Source organism: Podarcis tiliguerta (genome assembly GCF_965153285.1).
Source record: "Podarcis tiliguerta genome assembly, chromosome: 7".
Classification (NCBI taxonomy): domain Eukaryota; kingdom Metazoa; phylum Chordata; class Lepidosauria; order Squamata; family Lacertidae; genus Podarcis; species Podarcis tiliguerta.
The window spans coordinates 88,182,999-88,204,685 of NC_139540.1; the positions used below are offsets into that span (position 1 = coordinate 88,182,999).

At 47.6% G+C, this 21,687-nt stretch overlaps 1 protein-coding gene across 2 annotated transcripts in view; it reads right to left on the reverse strand.

The window, feature by feature from the left end:
• The window catches only part of ADCY2 (adenylate cyclase 2), a 131,208-nt gene that overhangs the window by 22,735 nt on the left and 86,786 nt on the right, over positions 1-21,687 (reverse strand). For both annotated transcript variants that reach the window (XM_083448575.1, XM_083448574.1), the window contains 5 exons: positions 20,980-21,064; positions 8,311-8,448; positions 7,269-7,391; positions 6,257-6,441; positions 4,345-4,429 (listed from right to left, as the gene is read on the reverse strand). In XM_083448575.1, the coding sequence (XP_083304701.1) occupies positions 4,345-4,429; positions 6,257-6,441; positions 7,269-7,391; positions 8,311-8,448; positions 20,980-21,064 (616 nt within the window). The remainder of the gene's footprint in view (positions 1-4,344; positions 4,430-6,256; positions 6,442-7,268; positions 7,392-8,310; positions 8,449-20,979; positions 21,065-21,687) is intronic.

The following is a 21,687-nucleotide window of genomic DNA, read 5'->3' on the forward strand; positions in this document are numbered from 1 at the left end:
GCAACTCAACAGCAAATTAAAATACTCCTCTTGCTCAGCACTAGCCACCAAATAAGAGTTAAAGTCTACTCAAAGCTTAATAAGGTACTTTATCACAGTATTAATATTCCACAGTGGTAAGGAGAGTTTCAATTAAATTGCATTCCACAAGCACAATATTGGCACAGCCCGCAGGAGAACAATATCTGGATGGAATTAAACAGCCCCCCAGTCTTGGGCTGGTTCCTGCTGGCCCAGATAAGCCCCACTGGCACGGCAGGGCAAAAACGCAGAGCAGGCAAGGCAACAAATCTGCAGTCCTGCTGAGGCAGCACTAAGGAGAGTCAGGCAAAGAGGCAAAGTAAAACAACAGCAATGCTCCTTTTTTGTTCTCGTTTTAGCTGACATAAAACAGATCTGCTTTATTAATCTTTGGGTGACATATTTCTAGAGGGGATGGACTGGCAATAGGCTCAGGACTGGGAAAATCAAAGTGCTTCACCACACGACACTGACACAAAATGTGGTAAGGGACAACATTACTTACTTATTTCATAAACTTTATACCCCGCTTGATTATAAAAAACCTCAGAGCGGTTTACAAAAAGATGAAACAGTAAAGTCAAGTAATAGTTCTGCTTTAAAACATACAAAAGTTAAAATACTAAAGCAGATTAGAATCACCTCAACTTTCTAAGCATCTGAGTAGGGCTTCTTTAAACAGGAATGTTATCAGCATGTGCCAAAAAAAGTACAGTGAAGGCGCTTGCTTGATCTCAAGAGGCAGGGAGTTCCAAAGTCTAGGCGCAGCCACACAAAACAACAAATTTCTTACGAAGGTGCCTGTAATAGTGTCAAATTCACAGACCGAGGCAGCTGAGAGGGCACAGGCAGGGTCAGAGGATCTCGTAGGTAAACTGGCCCAAGTTGTTAATGGCTTTGTATGACGTGCGGCGTAAATTAATAATGCAGAGTTTTAAAGAATAAGAGCTTTACTGAGTTAAAATAAACTTCTTCATAAACAACATGGTTCCAAACAGTTTGACTGAGATTACACACTGCTCACAGCTGAGGCAGACGGACGCTGACTGAACACTTACAGAGAAACTGGCTGCCACGTCCCCTGCCAGAGGGACTCCCCAGTTAGCAGTCAGGCCTGGAGAACTTGAGTCGCCCAAATGACTGCGCAGTCCCAGCACCTCCCAGCCTGCTTGGCTGCTTCTGCTCTCATGTGTCTTTGTCACATGACATTGTACAGTGACACCATGAACTCAGCCTTGTAGCAGATCAGCAACCAGTGCAGATCTCTGAGCAGAGGCGCCATAGCTGTCAACCGTCCCTTTTTGGCAGGAAACTCCCTTATCCCTGCGCCATTCCCCGCTGCTGTCCCTTATTGATGATGTCCCTTAAATTTCCCGGGTTTCATGCTCGCCCGGCTCGGGAGGGAAGCAGCGGCTCGGGGTCCTCCGCCTTGAGAGAGTGCGAGAGAGCACGCGCACGAGCTGCCGTGTCTCCGTCTCTCCCTTTTATCCCCTCAGGGGCGCGTCGTGAGGAGACGGGTGGCGGGGCAGGCAGCCCCTCTCTTGCGAGACTTCCGCCGCGCTGCCAGGGGAAGCCGGAGGGGGCAGCGGCAGAGGAGGCGGCCTGAGGGAGGAGGAAGAGGAGGGGATGGGGAGGGACACAGAAGGGCAGCGCCTCAGCGGCCGCGTCTGTGCCACAACCGCCTCATGCCGGGCTCGCAGGCGGCATGGGCAAGAGTCTCTCTCCCTTCCCCCCCTCGGGCGGGGAAGGGCCGATGGAACTCCTGGCGCCAGGATGACGGCAGCCCCGACATGCTGCTTAGCATCCCCTCCAACCAGTGCAGCATCTTAATGTAGTGATTTCCCCCTCTGCATCCCTTTCATAACTCTATTTTTATAAATCATTTGTCCATCCATAGTTCAAATTTTTACTACAAGTTTTCTGTCAATCCTACCAATGTATGTAACTCTTTACAATAGCTTTTCAACTAAATTATAAACTTTCCCCATTCTTTATTAAAGAGATCCTCTTCCTGGTTTCTAATTCTGCCTGTAAGCTTTGCCAACTCTACGTCGTTCATCAGTTTTGTATGCCCCTCTTCTTTGGTGGGGGTTGTGATCCTTAGGATCATCTAGTCCAACCCCCTGCAAAACACAGTCAGGGGCAGCCAAAGCAGCATGGCTCCATGAGTGCGGGATGGATTCCTGTATAAACTAAGCCAAAATCCCTCATTTTGGCTGCTGATCCCTTTTATGGAGGCTGCTGGTCCCTTATTTTCAAATCTGTAAGTTGTCAGCTATGACAGGTGCTGTATCCTGAAAGGGCCTCACTCCCGTCAGCAATTGTGCTGCAGCATCCTGCACCAAAAGTAGCCTCTGGATCAAGTGTGAGGGAAGCCCCACACAGAGTGCCTTGCAGTAATCCAGCCCTGAAGTATCCAGCGCATGAACTTTGGCAATGAGTGCTGTCAGCCGTGACAGCTGAGTGAAACCTCCATGTGAAGAGTAAGTCGACCTCTAGTAAAAACAAGAAGGTGGGGAAGTTGCTTGGCAGGGCACGTCCTATTTACACCCTCTTCAATTGGATCCAGGTGGACTTCAGAACTGAGTCACTAAGGCAGGCCCTATATTTTTAATAAAAGCCCTCAGAATTGATTATCTATGTGAGAATCAAGGAACTGACTTCAGTTTCTACTCAAAAGCATTCACAGATAGCGCCATGAGGCAAACTCAGATGATGAACCATTTTCCAAACTGACCTTATAATGCAAAATATAGCCAAGAGATGCTTTGTTCAAGTGCATATTTATCATGAGAATTAGAACTGTGGCCTTTCAATGCCTCATTACTATCCTAGGCTAATTTACTGAGCAAAACAAACAATGTCTCTCTCAGCTCTTGCTAGCAGAGCTCATAAAGTGAAAGAGCACCAGCCGTTGTAACACAAAAATAGACCTCTTAGAAAACCAAACTGCCGAAATTACTGCAGTAAACTGGTCATTATCAGTAAATTGGTACGGGCAAACACAATCCTGAATTCATATTTAAACACCTCTCCCAACAGGTTATGAAAAACCTGTACTTTAATGGATAATAATGTGAGAAGCTCAATGCTATAGAAATTGTCATTTTCAAAAAGTTGACTGTTTAGTTTTACAAGTAACAACATACTCTGTTTTATATTAGAGTTCATCTACAAAAAACAAGAATGTATTCATGTATTAATTGAAAAGGTTTACGTGCTACTTTTCAGAACAATAATCTCACACAGCAGTTTAACAAGATTTAAAATACAACAATAAACAACTCTGATTCTGATGACAAATAAATGTAGGACTAAAATGAGCCTTGGCCACAAGGCCCAACTAGTCTAGCCCAACGATCAACCTTATATTTTAATCACAGACTCATAGAATTGTAGAGTTGGAAGGGACCCCAAGGTCCAACCCCCTCCAATGCAGGGATCTAAAAAGAGCCCACTGCACAGCACAGCACGAAGACAATCCTAAAGAAGTGTCTATAGAGCTTGTTTAAAGATGTCAGCTTGCCTCATTTAGCCTAGAATTAAGTTCCACCAATTGAGAGGGGGCACCACAGAAAAGGCCCTGCTCTTTGTACCTATAGCTGACTAGCTTTCACCAATAACTGACAAGCATATCATCACAGCATTTCTTATGGTGCCAGTGTGGGGTAGTGGTTAGAGGGATGGACTAGGAAAACCCAGTTTTAAATCTCCACTCCAGCATGAAGCTCATTTGGTGACCTTGTGGCTGGGGGTAAAATGTTCACAAAACCTTGAGATCCTTGAAGGGAAGGCAGGATATAAACGTAATAATAAATAAACAACTTTTCTTGGTCTTGCACCCTACACTAAATACAAAGCAACATGCAAACAAAATTCTTGATACTATGAATAGAGGTTTCCAGAACAAGTTTTTCTGAACAACACTGTATGATCAAGATGCTGTAACAATAAAACAAATAAACCTGCCTTGCTGCTTACCACTATGGACCTAAACGGGGCGGGGAGGCAAGTTGTACACAAACAAATGGAATCTGAGCAAAAATCTCAAGGCAAGCTTCTAGGGTTTAAAGGTGTAAAAAATGACAATTTCAAAGATTTAATTATTTCACACCTCAGAACCAATACGATGTTCAATTGGGTTCTCTGGTGATTGTTTCATGCCACAACATTTTGTCTAACAAGCATAAGGCGATCCAGCTGTTCAATGCGAGAGGTAACTGTGACAATGCAGTAAGCGAGAAACAGTGGGAGCCTCCTAAAAAAACGCAGAGCGAACCTTTCAAGTGGTATGAAAAGGTGGGAAAAGATGGAGGTTCCTACCTGCCTGCTGAGTACCAGCAGAGTGATGAAGAAAATGAAGAGGGACACCGAGCCCATTGTCTTGAGATCTTTCAGTATCCCTGGTCTGTGAAAGCAAATGCGTAAGTAGAATTGGCAGGAAAACAAAAATGCTATTCATATTCTGAGCCTGTCCACTTTCCTTTGAGTTGCTGCGATGGAGGACCAGATTATACTATGAAATGCAAGCTGTAAAGCATTTCTTGCACTATAACACTTCAGGCTGCTATCTGATGTGAGCAAATGTTTCTCCACGTAAGAAATTCATGAGCAGGGTTCAATGAAAACAAGTCAAATTTTCTCTCTGACTGACTAGTTTCCAACGTATTTTGGGATCTCCCCCTTGTCATTAGTTTAATTGCAGCAAGATTCCAGACGACACATACATCTGCTGTAAAGAGGAACTATATAGGATACGAGAAACAATTTACGCTCTAGTAGGGTCACACCAGGTGCATAAAGCTTTCAGACTGTTATTTGTTCCCATGCCCCTTTTCATAAAGAGATCAGATAACTAGAGTTATGATCTTTATTTTTATTTATTTATTTCATTTATGAATCACATTTCCTTTGAATAAATTTGTATTGAGAGAATGAAATTTTGGTCACGGTAAAGAAAATTAAATACCTCATTTGTGGAACATATTAGTTTCCTATGAATAATGCCACAGTAATTGCACATATAATCACTAATGCTAGAGAACATTATCTCTTGCTAGCCTGACAAATCTGGAGACAGAGTTTCCATATTTAATGGGTCAATTCTGCAATCCTAAAAATTAACGCCTGCCCTGCTTGTTATTGCCCTTGCCTGCTTGGCGATATTTGCATTATTATTATTTTGTCATGCTACTTATAAAACCTAAACCAAACAGCTGAACTGAACGCAATTGTTTTTTCCTCCCTCCTCCAGGAAGCAGGGGCCAAACTAGGTTTTAAAGGGAGACAGAGCTGCCACTGCTGAGCCCATGTGTGACATGACATCGCCATACATAACCAGCAGGCTAACACAGGGCTTGTCCACACTTCTGCTGGTCCCCCTGCTTTCCCATGGGGAAACCTGCTCTTTAGAGCTCCGGTAGAGAAAACATCCATTGGGTTTTCCACTGAGTGATGTCTGATCCAATTCAGCGCTGTTGTTGGCATCCATCTGTCTCATGAAGCAATGGAGTGCATCTCCAGGGGTGAAGTCAAACCGCTGAAGGATCACAGTGCCTGCTGTGGCAGCAGTAACCGGCACCTTGTAACTTCTGCCTCCTGCGTTCTTTTTGCTCCGGTAGCAGTACTGAAGTGACCTCCCCACACTAACTGGACAGTGTATAGGGAGGTCATGAGCTGCCAAGAGGACAAGACCCACCTCTCTGCTTCACTGATGTGGTCCAAAGGAAAGCAGGGCAATACGTCTGACACCAGCTTGGCTGCTGGAATTACCAGAAGGAGGCACACAAGGCACCATCCAACTCCATTCTGGATTTGTGTAGAATTCACTCCTTAGCCTTTTCTTTTCCCAAAGACATCCCACAAGGCAGTGGAGGTATAGAATCAGTTTTCCTTCTCCCAGATGGGCTCCCTTCCCAGCTTGACAAGCCCCACCTGCCCCATCAGTGCTAAAGAGCAGGTTTCCCTGGGAAAGCTCCCGGGCAAAAGGGAAACGGCTTGGATCCGTGCATAGAAAGCGCAGGAGAAGCAGAAAACCTCTCGGCCCTGTGATTTCTAGGCACAGGACAATCAGGAGTGTGGATGAGCCCACAAAGTATGTTGATGTCATGCCACGTTTGTTTGACTACTACACATTACCAGAGGAGGAGCGCAGTGCAGGCAGCTCTGTGGCTCCAACAACACCTAGTTTGATCCTAAGCAGCTCCTTCCCTGAGGCTCAGATTCGCTGGCCTACCTTTTCAGAGGGGCCATTGTATAGAGGGATTTGCTGTAGTTGTCCAGCACAGAGCCATGTGTGTGCAGAAGAATGACATTATAGGCCACCAGAGCAAGCAGCATGATTGCCATTTTCAGCTCATGATTTATCCGGAGGAAAACAGAACAGGAAATCAAGCCCAGGATGCAGCTATAGATGAAGTACTGGAAAAGGAAAGCAAATATTTGGATTTAGTTTGCAGCTAAGGCCTAGTTCTCACTAATCTGTGGTTGTGCCCTCAAGTAGAAAATAAATAAAAATAAATTCACACATACAGTGTGTGTGTCAGGGTGAAGAATCCAAGTCTTCTCCATGACAAGTGAGTTTTCCATGCACAAGAGCCTATTTTCACATGCTCCATGAGATCAGAGGGGGCATTATCACAATGGTTTCTGTGGTTTCATCCCATGCCACTGTGGTGACATTTAAAACGCTGGAACCACATAATCAATTCCCCAGGTCCATCCTGCACAATTGTTGTACTTGCTTCCCAACCAGGAGACAACTGGATGAGAAGGACCTACACAATAGCCCCTCCCTCTTGGTTCAGGACAGTGGAGGTTGCTCCATTAAGGCCAACAGGGCAGTGCCCCACCACGCTCAACCTGTCCCCACATTTACAACCAACCAAAGGCTGGCACTGCCTGCTGGTTTCCTGCTTCTTAGTCTCCTTAATTGAAGAACCTGAAGGAGCATGGACTTTCATGCAAATGTAGTTAGGACTGGACTAAAAGACTCCAATCCTATGTACACTCACTTGGGAGTTTGTCCCAGTGAACCCAGCAGAACTTCTTTCCCCAAGGCCCTTTGCTAGAATGTCTAACAGCTCCTGGGAAGGTGTGACATTTCCTTGGAATGGAAACCTTTGCATAGCAGTAGCAACTATGGAGGGAACGTTAAGAGGTGCCTCCAAAGTGGAACTTAGTCTTTCTGGCTCTACTGACGGTACCAGAACAAGCTTATACAAATAAGAAATATAATATGAACTTACTGGAAGGAAAAAATAGTTGTTTTGCATATATGAGAGGATATGACTGCTTGTATTCAGAGAACTTGCATTTGATGTATTTAGCATGGAGAGGAATTCAAGCACACCATCATCGTCCAAGAAAAACTAGAACAAACATGAAATCTCTTAGGATCTGGAAAAACGAGACATAAACCTACCACCTTTAGAGGCAAAAGGGACAATAATTCACCTTCAAACAGCCTTTAATGCCCCCATGGGGGTGGGACAACAACTACCTCAGTCTATCTTGCTTTGGCCCAGGACTATGAACCTTCAGGTTCTGGAGACCTGAAATGTGCAACAGTGCTTAGCAAGAAAGATTTGTTGTATCTGACGAGGTGGGTGGTAGTCCATAAAAGCTGATACCATAATAAATTTATAGTCTTTAAGGTGCCGCAGAACTCTTGTTGGTTTTTATGCAACGAGTGTGACACAGTACCCCTCTGGAAATTGTCAAAGGTACAGCAGACTAGTTGAGGTCAAGATCATTGACCTAGCAACCATATACCCACTTTGCCACCCAGGCTATGGTCCACAGTTCTCAAATCTCCCTTGCTGGTCTAGTTCCTTCTTGCCAATGGTGTATAGACCCTTGTAAGATTTTTCTCTAGGCCTATTTCTTCCTCAGCGCCTCCTTTCTTCAACTCCTTTGTTTCCTCAGACACTGGCTTTGCCCCATTTCTTTATTTATATTAGCTCTATTCAGGTGATCTGACCCCAAAGTTGCATCAATCCACAAGTGGAGCTCTGTCAACAAGTCAGCCCCAACACCGGGCTCTTTGATAAGCCCTGGCCCCACTGCAAACATCTGCACAGAGAGGGCTCTGCATGTACAGCTCTTTCCTTGCAGATGTTATCACCGTATGTGTGGACACCAGGGGCAAGGCTAACCAGAGTGTGCAACTTTGGGGGCAGGTTGAGTCAATCCCAAACCCGAGTGAAACTGCTGCATGTAACAAGCATCACAGAAACACGTCAGAAAGATAGAAAAATAGCAATGGAAACAAAATCCCATTCAACTTACCATATTGAATACAGCCATTGTTAATATTATAGCTGTTGTTATCAAAGTGAGCAGGATACGTGGCCAGGGGTGGTTTGCGATGAATCCGGAGGACTTCAAGATCCACATCAGTGAGGCCGAGACTTTCTTGTTGCACTGCTGTACACGGAATACAGGAAAATGCATCACTATGAATAATCTGTTTCTTCCACGTTAGCTTCAAACAAGAATTCTCACAATTTTAAACGGCAAGAACATGCAGGCGATGCACAGAGAGCAGCTGAGGAGAGGGTCTCAAGCATTGCTCAAACACATTGATGAATTGTTCTTGAGTGGATTAAAATGTGCACTGAATTGCAACTATTTCCATATTGGAGCTGTAAGGTAGGAAATGACTGGCTAACCACAACAGTAGATAAAATGGGAATTAAGCGCAAAGGTCACTGATCAACTGAGTCATATGTAGGATCCGGGGATCAGACAGTTCTTATTTCATTTTTTGGCAAATGCAGAGACTCCAGACTAGCTAGCAAGTATAACATAATTTTAAAATTCGCAGTATATTAAAGAAAGGACCCAGACATGTTAAAAACCCATTAACAATACTAAACATTAATAGCAGAATGATAAACGCAGTATTAAAAACCATCCAACTCACAGAGCCCTAAAGCCAAGCAGCATGAAAAGTTATTTCATTTGCCTTGTAAGGCCTACAATAAATCCAGCCAGGCAGACCTCCCTGGGAAGAGTATGACATCATAAAAAATCAAACCCTAAAAGCTTTCTGTACTACACAAGTCCCCACTATCAACATCTCAGTCTTGAGCACTTTTATTTCAGATAGATGTGAACGGATTCTATAAAAACATTTAAAACTGAAGTTACCATAACTGCTTTCCACTTTCACATAAGTAAAGCTCAGCTACAATTAAACTAAAAAACTGCTAAAATAAACTACAATTATTATGACATGATCAGCCCAGAAGGAGCATCAGCCATTTATCCATAACCTACTTCATTTTATTCTCTCTCAGTTTCTGCTTAGATTACTTGCCATGAACACACATTGCAAAACTCCCATGGGGGACATTTCTATCCATCCCTTTAACTTTTATTTAAAAAGCAACGAACTAAAGGCAACTGAACATGTGACAGAGGGCCTATCCACCCTTCGGCTTGTTCCACATTTTCTTCCGTTTGTCACAGGGCACATGAGTAGCACCACAAGTTTTGTCCGGATCCTTCTGCCACACCTTGTTGTTGTTTAGGCGTTCAGTCGTGTCCGACTCTTCGTGACCCCATGGACCAGAGCACGCCAGGCACTTCTGTCTTCCACTGCCTCCCGCAGTTTGGTCAGACTGATGCTGGTAGCTTTGAGAACACTATCCAACCATATTGTCCTCTGTCGTCCCCTTCTCCTTGTGCCCTCCATCTTTCACAACATCAGGGTCTTTTCCAGGGAGTCTTCTCTTCTCATGAGGTGGCCAAAGTATTGGAGCCTCAGCTTCACGATCTGTCCTTCCAGTGAGCACTCAGGGCTCATTTCCTTCAGAATGAAGAATAGGTTTGATCTTCTTGCAGTCCATGGGACTCTCAATAGTCTCCTCCAGCACAATAATTCAAAAGCATCAATTATTCGGCGATCAGCCTTCTTTACGGTCCAGCTCTCACTTCCATACATCACTCCTGGGAAAACCATAGCTTTAACTATACGGACCTTTGTTGGCAAGGTGATGTCTCTACTTTTTAAGATGCTATCTAGGTTTGTCATTGCTTTTCTCCCAAGAAGCAGGCCTCTTTTAATTTTGTGGCTGCTGTCACCATCTGCAGTGATCATGGAGCCCAAGAAAGTAAAATCTCTCACTGCCTCCATTTCTTCCCCTTCTATTTGCCAGGAGGTGATGGGACCAGTGGCCATGATCTTCGTTTTTTTGATGTTGAGCTTCAGACCATATTTTGCACTCTCCTCTTTCACCCTCAATAAAAGTTTCTTTAATTCCTCCTCACTTTCTGCCATCAAGGTTGTGTCATCTGCATATCTGAGGTTGTTGATATTTCTTCCGGCAATCTTAATTTCGGCTAGGGATTCATCCAGCCCAGCCTTTCGCATGATGAATTCTGCATATAAGTTAAATAAGCAGGAATACAATATATAGCCTTGACGTACTCCTTTCCCAATTTCGAACCAATCAGTTGTTCCATACCCAGTTCTAACTATAGCTTCTTGTCCCACGTAGAGATTTCTCAGGAGACAGATGAGGTGATCAGGCACTCCCATTTCTTTAAGAACTTGCCATAGTTTGCTGTGGTCGACACAGTCTAAGGCCTTTGCAAAGTCAATGAAGCAGAAGTAGATTTCTTTCTGGAACTCTCTAGCTTTCTCCATAATCCAGCGCATGTTTGCAATTTGGTCTCTGGTTCCTCTGCCTCTTCTAAATCCAGCTTGCACTTCTGGGAGTTCTCGGTCCATATACTGCTTAAGCCTGCCTTGTAGAACTTTAAGCATAACCTTGCTAGCGTGTGAAATGAGTGCAATTGTGCGGTAGTTGGAGCATTCTTTGGCACTGCCCTTCTTTGGAATTGGGGTGTAGACTGATCTTCTCCAGTCCTCTGGCCACTGCTGAGTTTTCCAAACTTGCTGGCATATTGAGTGTAGCACCTTAACAGCATCACCTTTTAAAATTTTAAATAGTTCAGCTGGAATACCATCACTTCCACTGGCCTTGTTATTTGCAGTGCTTTCTAAGGCCCATTTGATTTCACTCTCCAGGATGTCTGGCTCTCCAGGATGTCTGGCTCAGGATGTCTGCCACACCTTACACTGAACTATTTCAAGGGTGCATCCCTGAAAATGTTTGATATTCCACCCAACAATGCTCCACATTGAAAAGCGTATGTGTCAGGGCTGGCTCCGGGTCCCAGCTCACCAAGGACCAACGCTAGCCGATAGTACAGTATCAAAGTCTTTATTGAAGAATAGTCTCCATTTACAAGTCTCAGCGTCCCAGCCCTACGTCTGGACTTTAGACCGGCGAAGCTCTGTCTGGATCTCCACCCCCTGTGCACCAGTTCAAGACTCTAATCTTACTCCACCTCTTCCTTCTCTCTCTCTTCCTCTGGGTCTTACTACCCCCCGGGGTCTCATTCCTCCTGGACTCTTCCGACGCAGAGCTTGACCCCTCTGACTCCTCCCCCTCTCTTCGGCGGGCTTTAGGACCTGGCTCCCTACCCGGGCTGCCCACCTTGCCGCCCTCCTGTACATTTGAACTTGGCGCGCGCGCGCGTTTTACTTTCCGGATGACCGTTTCCTCGCTCCCTGACGAGGGTGTGGCCACTCCTGCCTCACGTTCTCCCTCTGCCTGCGCGCTCCCTGATCCCGATGCCTTGGACTCCTCCCCCCTACTGCACTCTGGGGGGGACGCTGGTCCGGATTTCCAGCTGCTACTCTCTGAGTCCCCTCTGGCCCCTTCTTCCCGAGGTGTCCCCCTGGGCACTCCCCTTGCCCTGACCATGGGGGCCCCTTTCTGTGAATCCTCCGAGTCACTGGAGAGACTCAGAGACCTTGGACTACTGTCGCCGCTGACATTTCCTTCCGACTCCTCCCCCTCGCTCTCTGTTTCTTCCCTCTCCAGTGACTCTGCTCCTGAACCCCTGACATCCATCCCCCCCTCGAAGCCCCCCCTTCCCCCCTCCCCTTCCTCCGGCGGGGGTGCTGGGTGCTCCGTCGTTGTGGGGGTGAATGGTGGATACAGTTCGTCCCCCGTGGCGTGCATCCAGTTAGAGAAATCCGGCTCGTCCTCCATGTCTTCGCCGACCTCGTTCTCCTCTGCTTCCATCTCCGTGCCGCCATGCTCGAACCCAACGTCCTCCCCCATCACGTCCATGTCCCTCTCACCCTCGTTCCCCTCTGGGTCCGTTGCCTGCCAAGGGCCCCTCAGCCACCTCTCCTCTCCTCGATTGTCCCACCAAAACGAGCGGTCTGAGGCAAACCCCGAGGGCGAGCCCTCCGGTGAACGTGTGTCTAATGCTGGTTCTTCGTCCGAGGTGAATCCCTGGAACGTGCTGGTAGAAAGCGTGGGTGTGAAAAGCCAGTCGTCGAAATACTCGGCTGGCATGGGCCTGTGTGGGAACAAGGCATGAAACTCCTCTTTGAGGAGAGGCTCGTCCAGGGCATAGTCCGGCACCCAACTGTTGGCGCTGGCCGGGGTACCTTCCCTTGCGAGAAAATATTCTACTCCCTCTTCCCCCCATCTCGAGTCCAAAATCTCTGTGACCTGGTTGATGGGTTCCCTTCTTGGCGACTCCCTCCTTGGGGGGATCTCCTTATACTGGTCTGGTGCCGTGCCCTGCGCCTGAAATCGGTGAGGTGCTTTGTAGGGCGTGAGCACCGACCTATGGAATACTGGGTGCATTCTGGATCCTTCCGGAAGTGTCAACTGGAAGGCCACCGGATTGATCTGTGCCTCAACTAGGTAAGGTCCTAGCTGCTTATGTCCGAGTTTCTTCTTAGCTAAGGATCTGGTCGGCACTGCGTGGGCCGCTAACCACACCCAGTCTCCCACCTGTATGTCTTCACCAACCCTCCTGTGCTTGTCAGCCTGCAGTTTGTATGCGTGCTTTGCCAGCTCTAACTGCCTCCTAAGCTGCTCGTGGACTTCCTGCAATTCCGCCGCCAAGACTTCCGCTGCCTGTGGCTCCCCCTCCCCCAGTCTCTCTAATCCCGGGAAGGTTCTGGGATGCCTCCCGTTGTTGGCGAAGAACGGCGTCACCCCTGTGGACACGTGCTTCGTGTTGTTGTAAGCGAACTCAGCGAGCGGCAGGTAGTCCACCCATGTCGTCGGCTGTTGATTTGCGTAGCATCTCAGGTACTGCTGCATGACGGCGTTGACGCGTTCCGCTTGTCCATTGGTCTGCGGGTGTCTCGCCGACGCTAGGTTGATCTTGACGTTCAGGAAACCCATCAGCTTCTGCCAGAAGCTCGAAATGAACTGGCGCCCCCTGTCGGACAAGATAGACCGTGGCAGTCCATGCACTCTGAAGATGTGGTCTATGAACAGTTTGGCGGTCTGTTCTGCCGTGGCGACCTTCGCGCACGGAATGAAGTGGGCCATTTTAGTGAACATGTCCACCACCACTAGCACTGCCGTTTTACCCCTTGAGCTGGGTAAATCCGTGACAAAGTCCAGGGCCACCCTCTCCCACGGTTCGCTCGGAGTCTGCAGCGGTTCGAGCAGTCCCGCCGGAGGTTTGTGCACTGACTTGGCCCTTTGGCAGGTGTCGCACCTCGAGACGTACTCCGCGACTTCCCCCCGCATCTTGGGCCACCAAAAATCTCTGGCAACGAGTTCTGCCGTCTTCTCCTTGCCAAAGTGCCCGGCGGTGGGTGCGTCGTGTAACTGCTGCAGTACTTTCGCCCGGAGGTCGTCTCCCGGTACGTAGAGGGCCCCTCTGCGGATGAGCAATCCGTCTCGTACTTGGAACTCGTCGTCCTTCACCGTGCCCTTGTGCACCTCCTCCATCTTGGCTTGTGCAAAGGGGTCCCTCTGCAGTGCTCGACGGACCGCCTCCAAGTCCACGGTTGCTGCAGCGCACGCCCACGCTTTCGGAGCGAAAATGTGCTTGGCCGCTGCTGGTGCCGCCTCTTCGAGGTATTGCGGCTTCCTGGACAGTGCATCCGCCATGATGTTGTTGTCGCCTGGGATGTATTCTATCCTGAAGTCGAAATCCGCGAAAAATTCCGCCCATCTGATGTGCCGCTGGTTTAGGAATCTTGCCGTGCGCCAGTACTCCAGGTTCTTATGATCCGTGCGGACCTGCACGGTGTGCTTGGCCCCGAAGAGCAAGTGTCGCCACGCCTTGAATGCTGCATGAATGGCCAGCAACTCCCTGTCCCAGATGGTGTAGTTTTGCTCCGACTTGCTGAGCTTCCTAGAGTAGAAGGCACACGGTCTCCAGTCCCCATGCGGGTCCTCCTGCAACAGTACGGCGCCCACGGCTCTGTCTGAGGCGTCTGTTTCAACCCTCATCGGTTTGCTGGGATTCACATGCAGTAGCTGCCCTTCGGACGAGAAGAGACGCTTAAGGTTCTGAAAGGACTGCTCCGCTTGCTCCGTCCAGATGAACTTCTTCTTCTTAGAGCTGAGCGTGTCAGTAATGGCCGCCGTCTGCATCGCGAACCCCTTGATGAACTTGCGGTAAAAGTTGGCGAACCCCACAAACCGCTGGACCTCCTTCCGATTGCGCGGGCTCTTCCAGTCCAACACTGCGCGAACCTTGGCGCTGTCCATGGCAAGCCCCTTGTCCGACAGCTTGTAGCCCAGGAAATCCACCTCCATCCTGTCGAACTGGCACTTCTCCAGCTTGGCATACAGCCGATGCTCCTGCAGTCTCTGCAGAACTTCCTTGACGTCACCTTCGTGGGTCTCCTCAGATTCTGAGAATATCAGGATGTCGTCCAAGAAGCAGACGCATGTCTTGTAGAGGAGACCCGCCAGGACGTGATGCATGAAAGCTTGAAAACAGTGGGCGCCATTTTGTAAACCGAAGGGCATAACTCTGTATTCATATGTGCCCAGGGGCGTGAACATGGCAGTCTTCCACTCGTCTCCTTCCCGTATGCGAATCAGGTTGTACGCCCCTCGCAGATCCAACTTAGTAAAAACGCGTCCTTTCCTCGCCGTCGCCAGCAGGTCATCTATCTTGGGCATGGGAAAGGCCGCGGGCTTGGTTCTGGAATTTAAAATTCTGAAGTCTACCACAAGTCTTTTTTGGGGCGTGTCCCTCTTCTTCACAAAGAATACAGGACTGCCCCCCGCTGCCTTCGACTCCCGGATGAAACCGCGCTTCAAGTTGAGGTCTATGAACTCCTTGAGCTCCTGCAGCTCGTCCTCAGACATGGAATACAGTTTCCCGGCTGGCAGCGTCGCTCCTGGCAGGAGGTCAATCTTGCAGTCATAGGGCCTGTGGGGGGGCAGCTTGTCCGCTTCCTTCTCGCAGAAAACCTCCAAAAACGCTGTGTACTTGCGCGGCACTGCTTGCAGCGTGCCTAATTGTAGCTGCGGGTCGTCCCCTCCTTCTTCCGGGCTAGGAAGGATGCAATGTTCCGCGCAATAGGAGGAGCCAAAGGTCAGTTGGCGCTGGTACCACGCCAATGCTGGGCTGTGCCTGTGCAGCCAACTCATGCCCAATACTACAGGCGTGTCTGACAGGTGTGTGACATTAAAGCTGATGACTTCTCGGTGATTTCCAATCCGCATCACCATTGGTTGCGTTTGTTGCACCACCTGCCCCCCTAACAAGTCTCTGCCATCCACCGTGACCACGTTCAGGGGCAGCGTGGCTGGTAGCAGTGGTATATTGTGCTGCTGAATGAATTCCAGTCCTATAAAGTCAGCGTTGCTGCCGGAGTCAATGGTGATCGGCACCTCCAGAGTGCGTCCATTGGGCAGTTGGAGAGACGCTGTAAGCTGCACCACTGGTTTGGGTGGGAGGGGGTCTGTGGGTTGCAAAAGTGCTGGGGATTGTTTCATTGACTTGTCTGGCTGGACCCCAGTGCCTCTTCCTCCAGCCAGACTCCGTCGTTTAACTGTTGCTGCGTTTTCAATTGAGCTGCTTCAGCGACTGTTGCGGAGGCTGCAGTGTGCTTGTGGAGCCTCTGGGGACACTCTTTCGCCATGTGTTGAGCACTGTCGCAGATGTAGCACTTCCTGTTCCCTCTAGGAGGCTTCGTTTTGGCTGCTCCCGGCGTTAGGGCTCTGTTAGCTGACTGAGCCCTGGCACCTCCGATTTCCATCGGCTCTTCTCCCCCTCCCTGCGAGGGTGTGGAGTGCGCACGCGCTGCTTCTCTGGGAAAGAAGGGAGGTGCTCTGGCTGGCGCCCTTCCCCAACGCCCTTCTTCCCTGTTCCAAGGACGTTCTTCCAGATGCACCCCGATCTCCAGAGCCCTCTGGACTACCTGCTGGGTGCTCCTTGGTCTCTCCCCTCTTCCAATCTCCGCTTTTACATCTGCATTCAACCCCTCCCAAAAGAGGTCTCTGACTGGCGCAGAATCTTTTTCCCACCCCAGGGCATGAACCAGTCCGAAAAATCGAGTATGGTACTGCCGCACGCTGGCTTTGCCTTGTTTAAGTCCATGTATGTCCCTCCTGGCAAGATCGACGTCTACCTTTGATAAAAAGCATGAGTCCATTGCTTTAATAAAAGCCTTCGCATCTTGGAGCGCTGGATCATTGTCCCTCCATAGATTCCGCAGCCACGTTTTGGCTTCCCCATGCAAATGGGACAAGATAAACCCCACTCTCTCTCTCTCATCTCTAAAGTCTTTGTCAAGTAAATCCAGCGCAAACAGCAGGTCTGCTCTGAAGTTGGGGTACTGCTGCAAACTCCCGTCGAAATGCGATACAAGGCTTCCTCCCCTTCTCCCCAAACCTATGCCTTCTGCCTTGGATCCCGTTTGCCCCTGTTTGGAAAGCACGTCCAACCTGGCCTGGAGATCCCGGCAGGAGGTAACCATCTCCTCCTCTCTCTTCCTGGATGCAATTACCTCCGTGCTGAGTTGTGTCACCGCTTCTTGCAGGGCTTTTATCTGCTCTTCCGTCGTCATCTTGCCTGAGTTTTGTGAGCTCTGTAAGCACCCCTCCTCTGTCCTCGCTGCGCCGACTCACGTGGCGAGGTTCTTGGTGCCAAAACTTTAAAATTGGAGACAGAGCTTACTGTCAGGGCTGGCTCCGGGTCCCAGCTCACCAAGGACCAACGCTAGCCGATAGTACAGTATCAAAGTCTTTATTGAAGAATAGTCTCCATTTACAAGTCTTAGCGTCCCAGCCCTACGTCTGGACTTTAGACCGGTGAAGCTCTGTCTGGATCTCCACCCCCTGTGCACCAGTTCAAGACTCTAATCTTACTCCACCTCTTCCTTCTCTCTCTCTTCCTCTGGGTCTTACTACCCCCCGGGGTCTCATTCCTCCTGGACTCTTCCGACGCAGAGCTTGACCCCTCTGACTCCTCCCCCTCTCTTCGGCGGGCTTTAGGACCTGGCTCCCTACCCGGGCTGCCCACCTTGCCGCCCTCCTGTACATTTGAACTTGGCGCGCGCGCGCGTTTTACTTTCCGGATGACCGTTTCCTCGCTCCCTGACGAGGGTGTGGCCACTCCTGCCTCACGTTCTCCCTCTGCCTGCGCGCTCCCTGATCCCGATGCCTTGGACTCCTCCCCCCTACTGCACTCTGGGGGGGACGCTGGTCCGGATTTCCAGCTGCTACTCTCTGAGTCCCCTCTGGCCCCTTCTTCCCGAGGTGTCCCCCTGGGCACTCCCCTTGCCCTGACCATGGGGGCCCCTTTCTGTGAATCCTCCGAGTCACTGGAGAGACTCAGAGACCTTGGACTACTGTCGCCGCTGACATTTCCTTCCGACTCCTCCCCCTCGCTCTCTGTTTCTTCCCTCTCCAGTGACTCTGCTCCTGAACCCCTGACAGTATGAAATAAATCTCTGCCTTCGGTAGCATGGCTGCTTTAACAACATACCCTAAATGTCTACATACCAGTTTTATTACACTAACACCACTTACCTAACCACTTTCATGGAACCTTTTATCAGCATTGATAAAAGCTACTTTTAACCAAAAAGGTTTATGTTTGAAGAGAGCTGCACCATTCAATAAAGGTGCTGCATTAAGAAGGGGGGGGGGTGATCTTTGTGCCTTTCACTAGAACGAATGCTTTATTTTTTCCAGGTTCCTCCTGTTCTTTTATTTGGCATTACTTGGAGTAGGAACAGCTCTGACCTGAAAACTATCTGCACATTTCAAGCTCAAGAGATATTTGGCATCCATCTGCTAAGTAACAATCAGGGACACATCAGGTCACATACCCTTTTTGCTTTTTTTCTCCTATACATCAAAAACCAAGTCGCTTTGGAAAAACTGTCCAGCTAGTAAGACAGTTTCATTTAACAGAAAACACAATGGGCGAGAAAGAAATTGCTTGCAGTCTTGACAACACTGAGTGATGCGAACTCTAGAAATCACCACAGGTTGGTAAGTAAAAGTAAATTAACTCCAGGGAAGAAAGTCCTCAGCGATCTGTTTCCTTACCCAAGCTACGAAGAAGGAACTTTTCTTTATAAGGTGGTCTTCAATAATGTTGAGATATTATGGCCTTATTACTGGAATTGAGGTTCTAAGAAAAGCAACATGCTCCCAGCACCTACTGAGCTATTCAGCAAAACAGAGAAAAAGTATTACTGAAAGCAAAAGACAGGCAGCTGCAAAGGAGACTGGAATTAATATAAAAAATGCCAGGCCTCCCTTAAAATATCTCCTTTTTGTAATAATATGATGATGACTGTACAGGAAGGAAATGTGTATGTTCCTTAGAGGGAGGAACACAAAGCACCTTTGCAGTAATGTAATTACCTCTTCAGAGAAAGAAAACAATCAAAAGCCATCCTTTCATTCTGAGCACAACTTTTGTCTTAAGGCACTTTTTGTCTAGCACAGTTTGAGAGCAGCCTGCGCTGCAGCACCTCCATCATGGCTTCATTTGATCTGATTTTGTCTGTTCTCTTTCTCATTTGTTCCTGGGTACTCTTTACCTACTTGTGGTGCAAGTGCACTCCACAAGGGACAAATCCACCCATTTGCATTTGCAAGTAGGTGCACTGACTTGCCAGCTTCAAGCTCCAAACAGATGCACAAAAGTGCAAGTAAAATGCTTGAGAGCAGGCTAGGATATAATGCCACTAACAATGAGGGACGTTGTCCTAGTTGTCCAAAGCCCCAAAGTCTCAAATCCCTACTAAACCCCCAGTCAAGTTCTTCTTCCTAGCTGAGATGCAGGCTTCTTCAGCTGCTCTCTTCTTCTGAAACATTTGGGGAAAACAGGAGACAAAGTGTGTTACTGCAATGTAGTCAGCACCCGGTGATACCTATATCTGGTCAGTGTTAACTGGATTCCCTGCGACTGCAGGACAATCTCATTTTCCTCTTGCTTGGATAAGTAACAAAGAGCATCTTTCAGAGCCTGGATCTCCTTAAAGCAGTTTCTTCATTTTGATTCATTGTCCTGAGAATGCTGACCCAAAGTTTTGATAAGCCGAGTTACCAGTGGTGGTGGTTGTGCTGCAATGGAACTCCTGGGGTCAGGATCCGGTAGAACAAGTTCTGTGTCCCCATAGAGACTTTAGACTTCTTTTTCTCAGTGCATAACTATATGTGGCCTTAACTGTGTAGTTCTGGTCTTGAGTACAATTTCTACGCACGCTTAGGGCCCAGCCATGTTTCCCCTTAAATCCAGAACTCTTTGTGCCATTTTCAATTTGGTCCAGGGCTGGGTGTTCCCACTTGTGATTTTTGCCTTGGATTTTACTTGGGAAAAACCCCCAAAACCCAGTGTTTTCCCCTTCATTCTTCGTATAACCAATAGTCTGCTTTTCGTGTTGTCTACACCTTCAGGTCCCCCCATCCGTGGCAGAGAGTCAGAGAATCAGAAAACCAGAGAATCAAACCATCATTTGACATATACAAAAGGACCTGCGACCCTTCCAATACCTATTAATTAACACTTATTTTTAAAGACAGAAAATAAAGCTGTGATTGGAATCATCACAACAAATCAAAGAAAACGAGCAGGAACACACACATTTTGCACATGTATCATTTGACCACAGTTTTTATTAGCGCTAAACAGGGAAGAGTAATAAAAAATTAAGCACTCAGAGAAAACTGGAAGTGCACTGCAACCAGAGAAATTATTCTGTAGGTGATGGGGGGAAAAGAAGGAAAGGAGGGAAGAGCAGATTGCCCCAAAATCAGCTCCCAGGAAAGCATGCTTATTCCCCTTCAAGGTCTATTTTAGGATTAGAAGAGGGACAAATATTTCTTCCAGTTTTCTGTAGACTAATGTTTGTCCTGATTCAGCAGGAAACAGCGCGTTTTCCTAGGAAAGGCAATGGGACAAGAAAAAACCCTACTGGACCCGTGATAATAGATAGATACAAAAGGCTAGAAATCACAGGACAAACAGCTGTGTGGATGGGCCCTTACTGTGCTGAGTGACGACTCAAGCTGTATTAGGGGCCTCCTACTTGCAACTTGCACTGTAAACAAGTCCCCTTACCCTTCCATGCTATAATCCCAAACTGAACTGGAGGCCCCGTGCTGTCCATTTGTGTGGGGGTAGAAACCTGCACTCCAGAGCAGAACTGTGCAGTTTGGTCCTGAAACAGCATCCCCCCCCCCATCCCACACAGTAAACTGTTCAATTTCAAGAGCCACTTGTGACCTGAGATGTGCGGGGTTTAGAACCTTTTATCTCAGGATGTTGTATCTTAGTTTAAATTCTTGATTGGTTACACATATTGGGGGGGGGGCTTAATTAAAAATTATTCATGCTTGTCAGCAAAAGTCATTGGCTATGACAGGTCAGGCAAGCTACAATGCAAGTCTCTCAGTTTTTCATCTCCAGTAAAGGTCAGTACATAGCAATGCCTATATGAAAAAGCTTCTGCATTTCACATCATTGAGAAAAGTGTTAAGCAAATTAACTCCAAGTAAGGAAGTTCTCAAAAGGTTTATTTCTCACCCAGACAACTAACAGGAAGGGAAAGTAACCTTGGCTGTATTGCATGGGCGTTAAGGCCTCATTGCTTATGCAGAACGAATTGTGTTGCTAGGGCATTCTCTTAATACCTACCAAAAGCTGTCCAGCAAAACAGATAAAAAGAATGAAGGAGAGCACAAGGAAGGCAGCTCCAAAGGAGATCCCAAGGGCAGACTTTCTACAAGACAGGAAGAAAGGCCTGTTAGAGAAACCAATGTACAAATAAAAGACACAGAAGGAATTCTGGTTGATGGATTGTTCAAGCATGTTTGCAGTCACTTAATGGCACTGCAACAGCCATGTGGGTCTGCCTCCTTTGAAAATTGCTTAAAAGGAAAAAAGAAAATGCATCATATATTATTGTATCCTAAAGAATAGGCAGAATGAATTCAGTCTTGATTGGTCTACTTTGGTTGTATTGAAATCCCAATGGTACATTCTCGTATGTTTTAAATTTTCAAAACAAGAGTGAATACTAAGGAATGGATCTTTTAACAATTGTAGGTTAGATTAGTTTTAGGTATAAGTAATCTAAATGAATATTTGCACTTGTTGAGGAACTAAGAAGTGGCTTGCTGAATAACACCAACTTTTATATTCCTGCTCTTTTCATCTTTGTTTGTTTTTGATTGCAAGCTGATTTGCATGGGCATTTGCCCAGAAAAGCAAGCTAAAAATTATAGCTATCATCGATCTCCATTTGGCCACAGATGGGAGTCAGAATGCTGGAGGCCCACCACTAACCCCTCCTGCAAACTTTCCTATTAGAGTACTCATGTGGATTCTGACATGGACTATGAC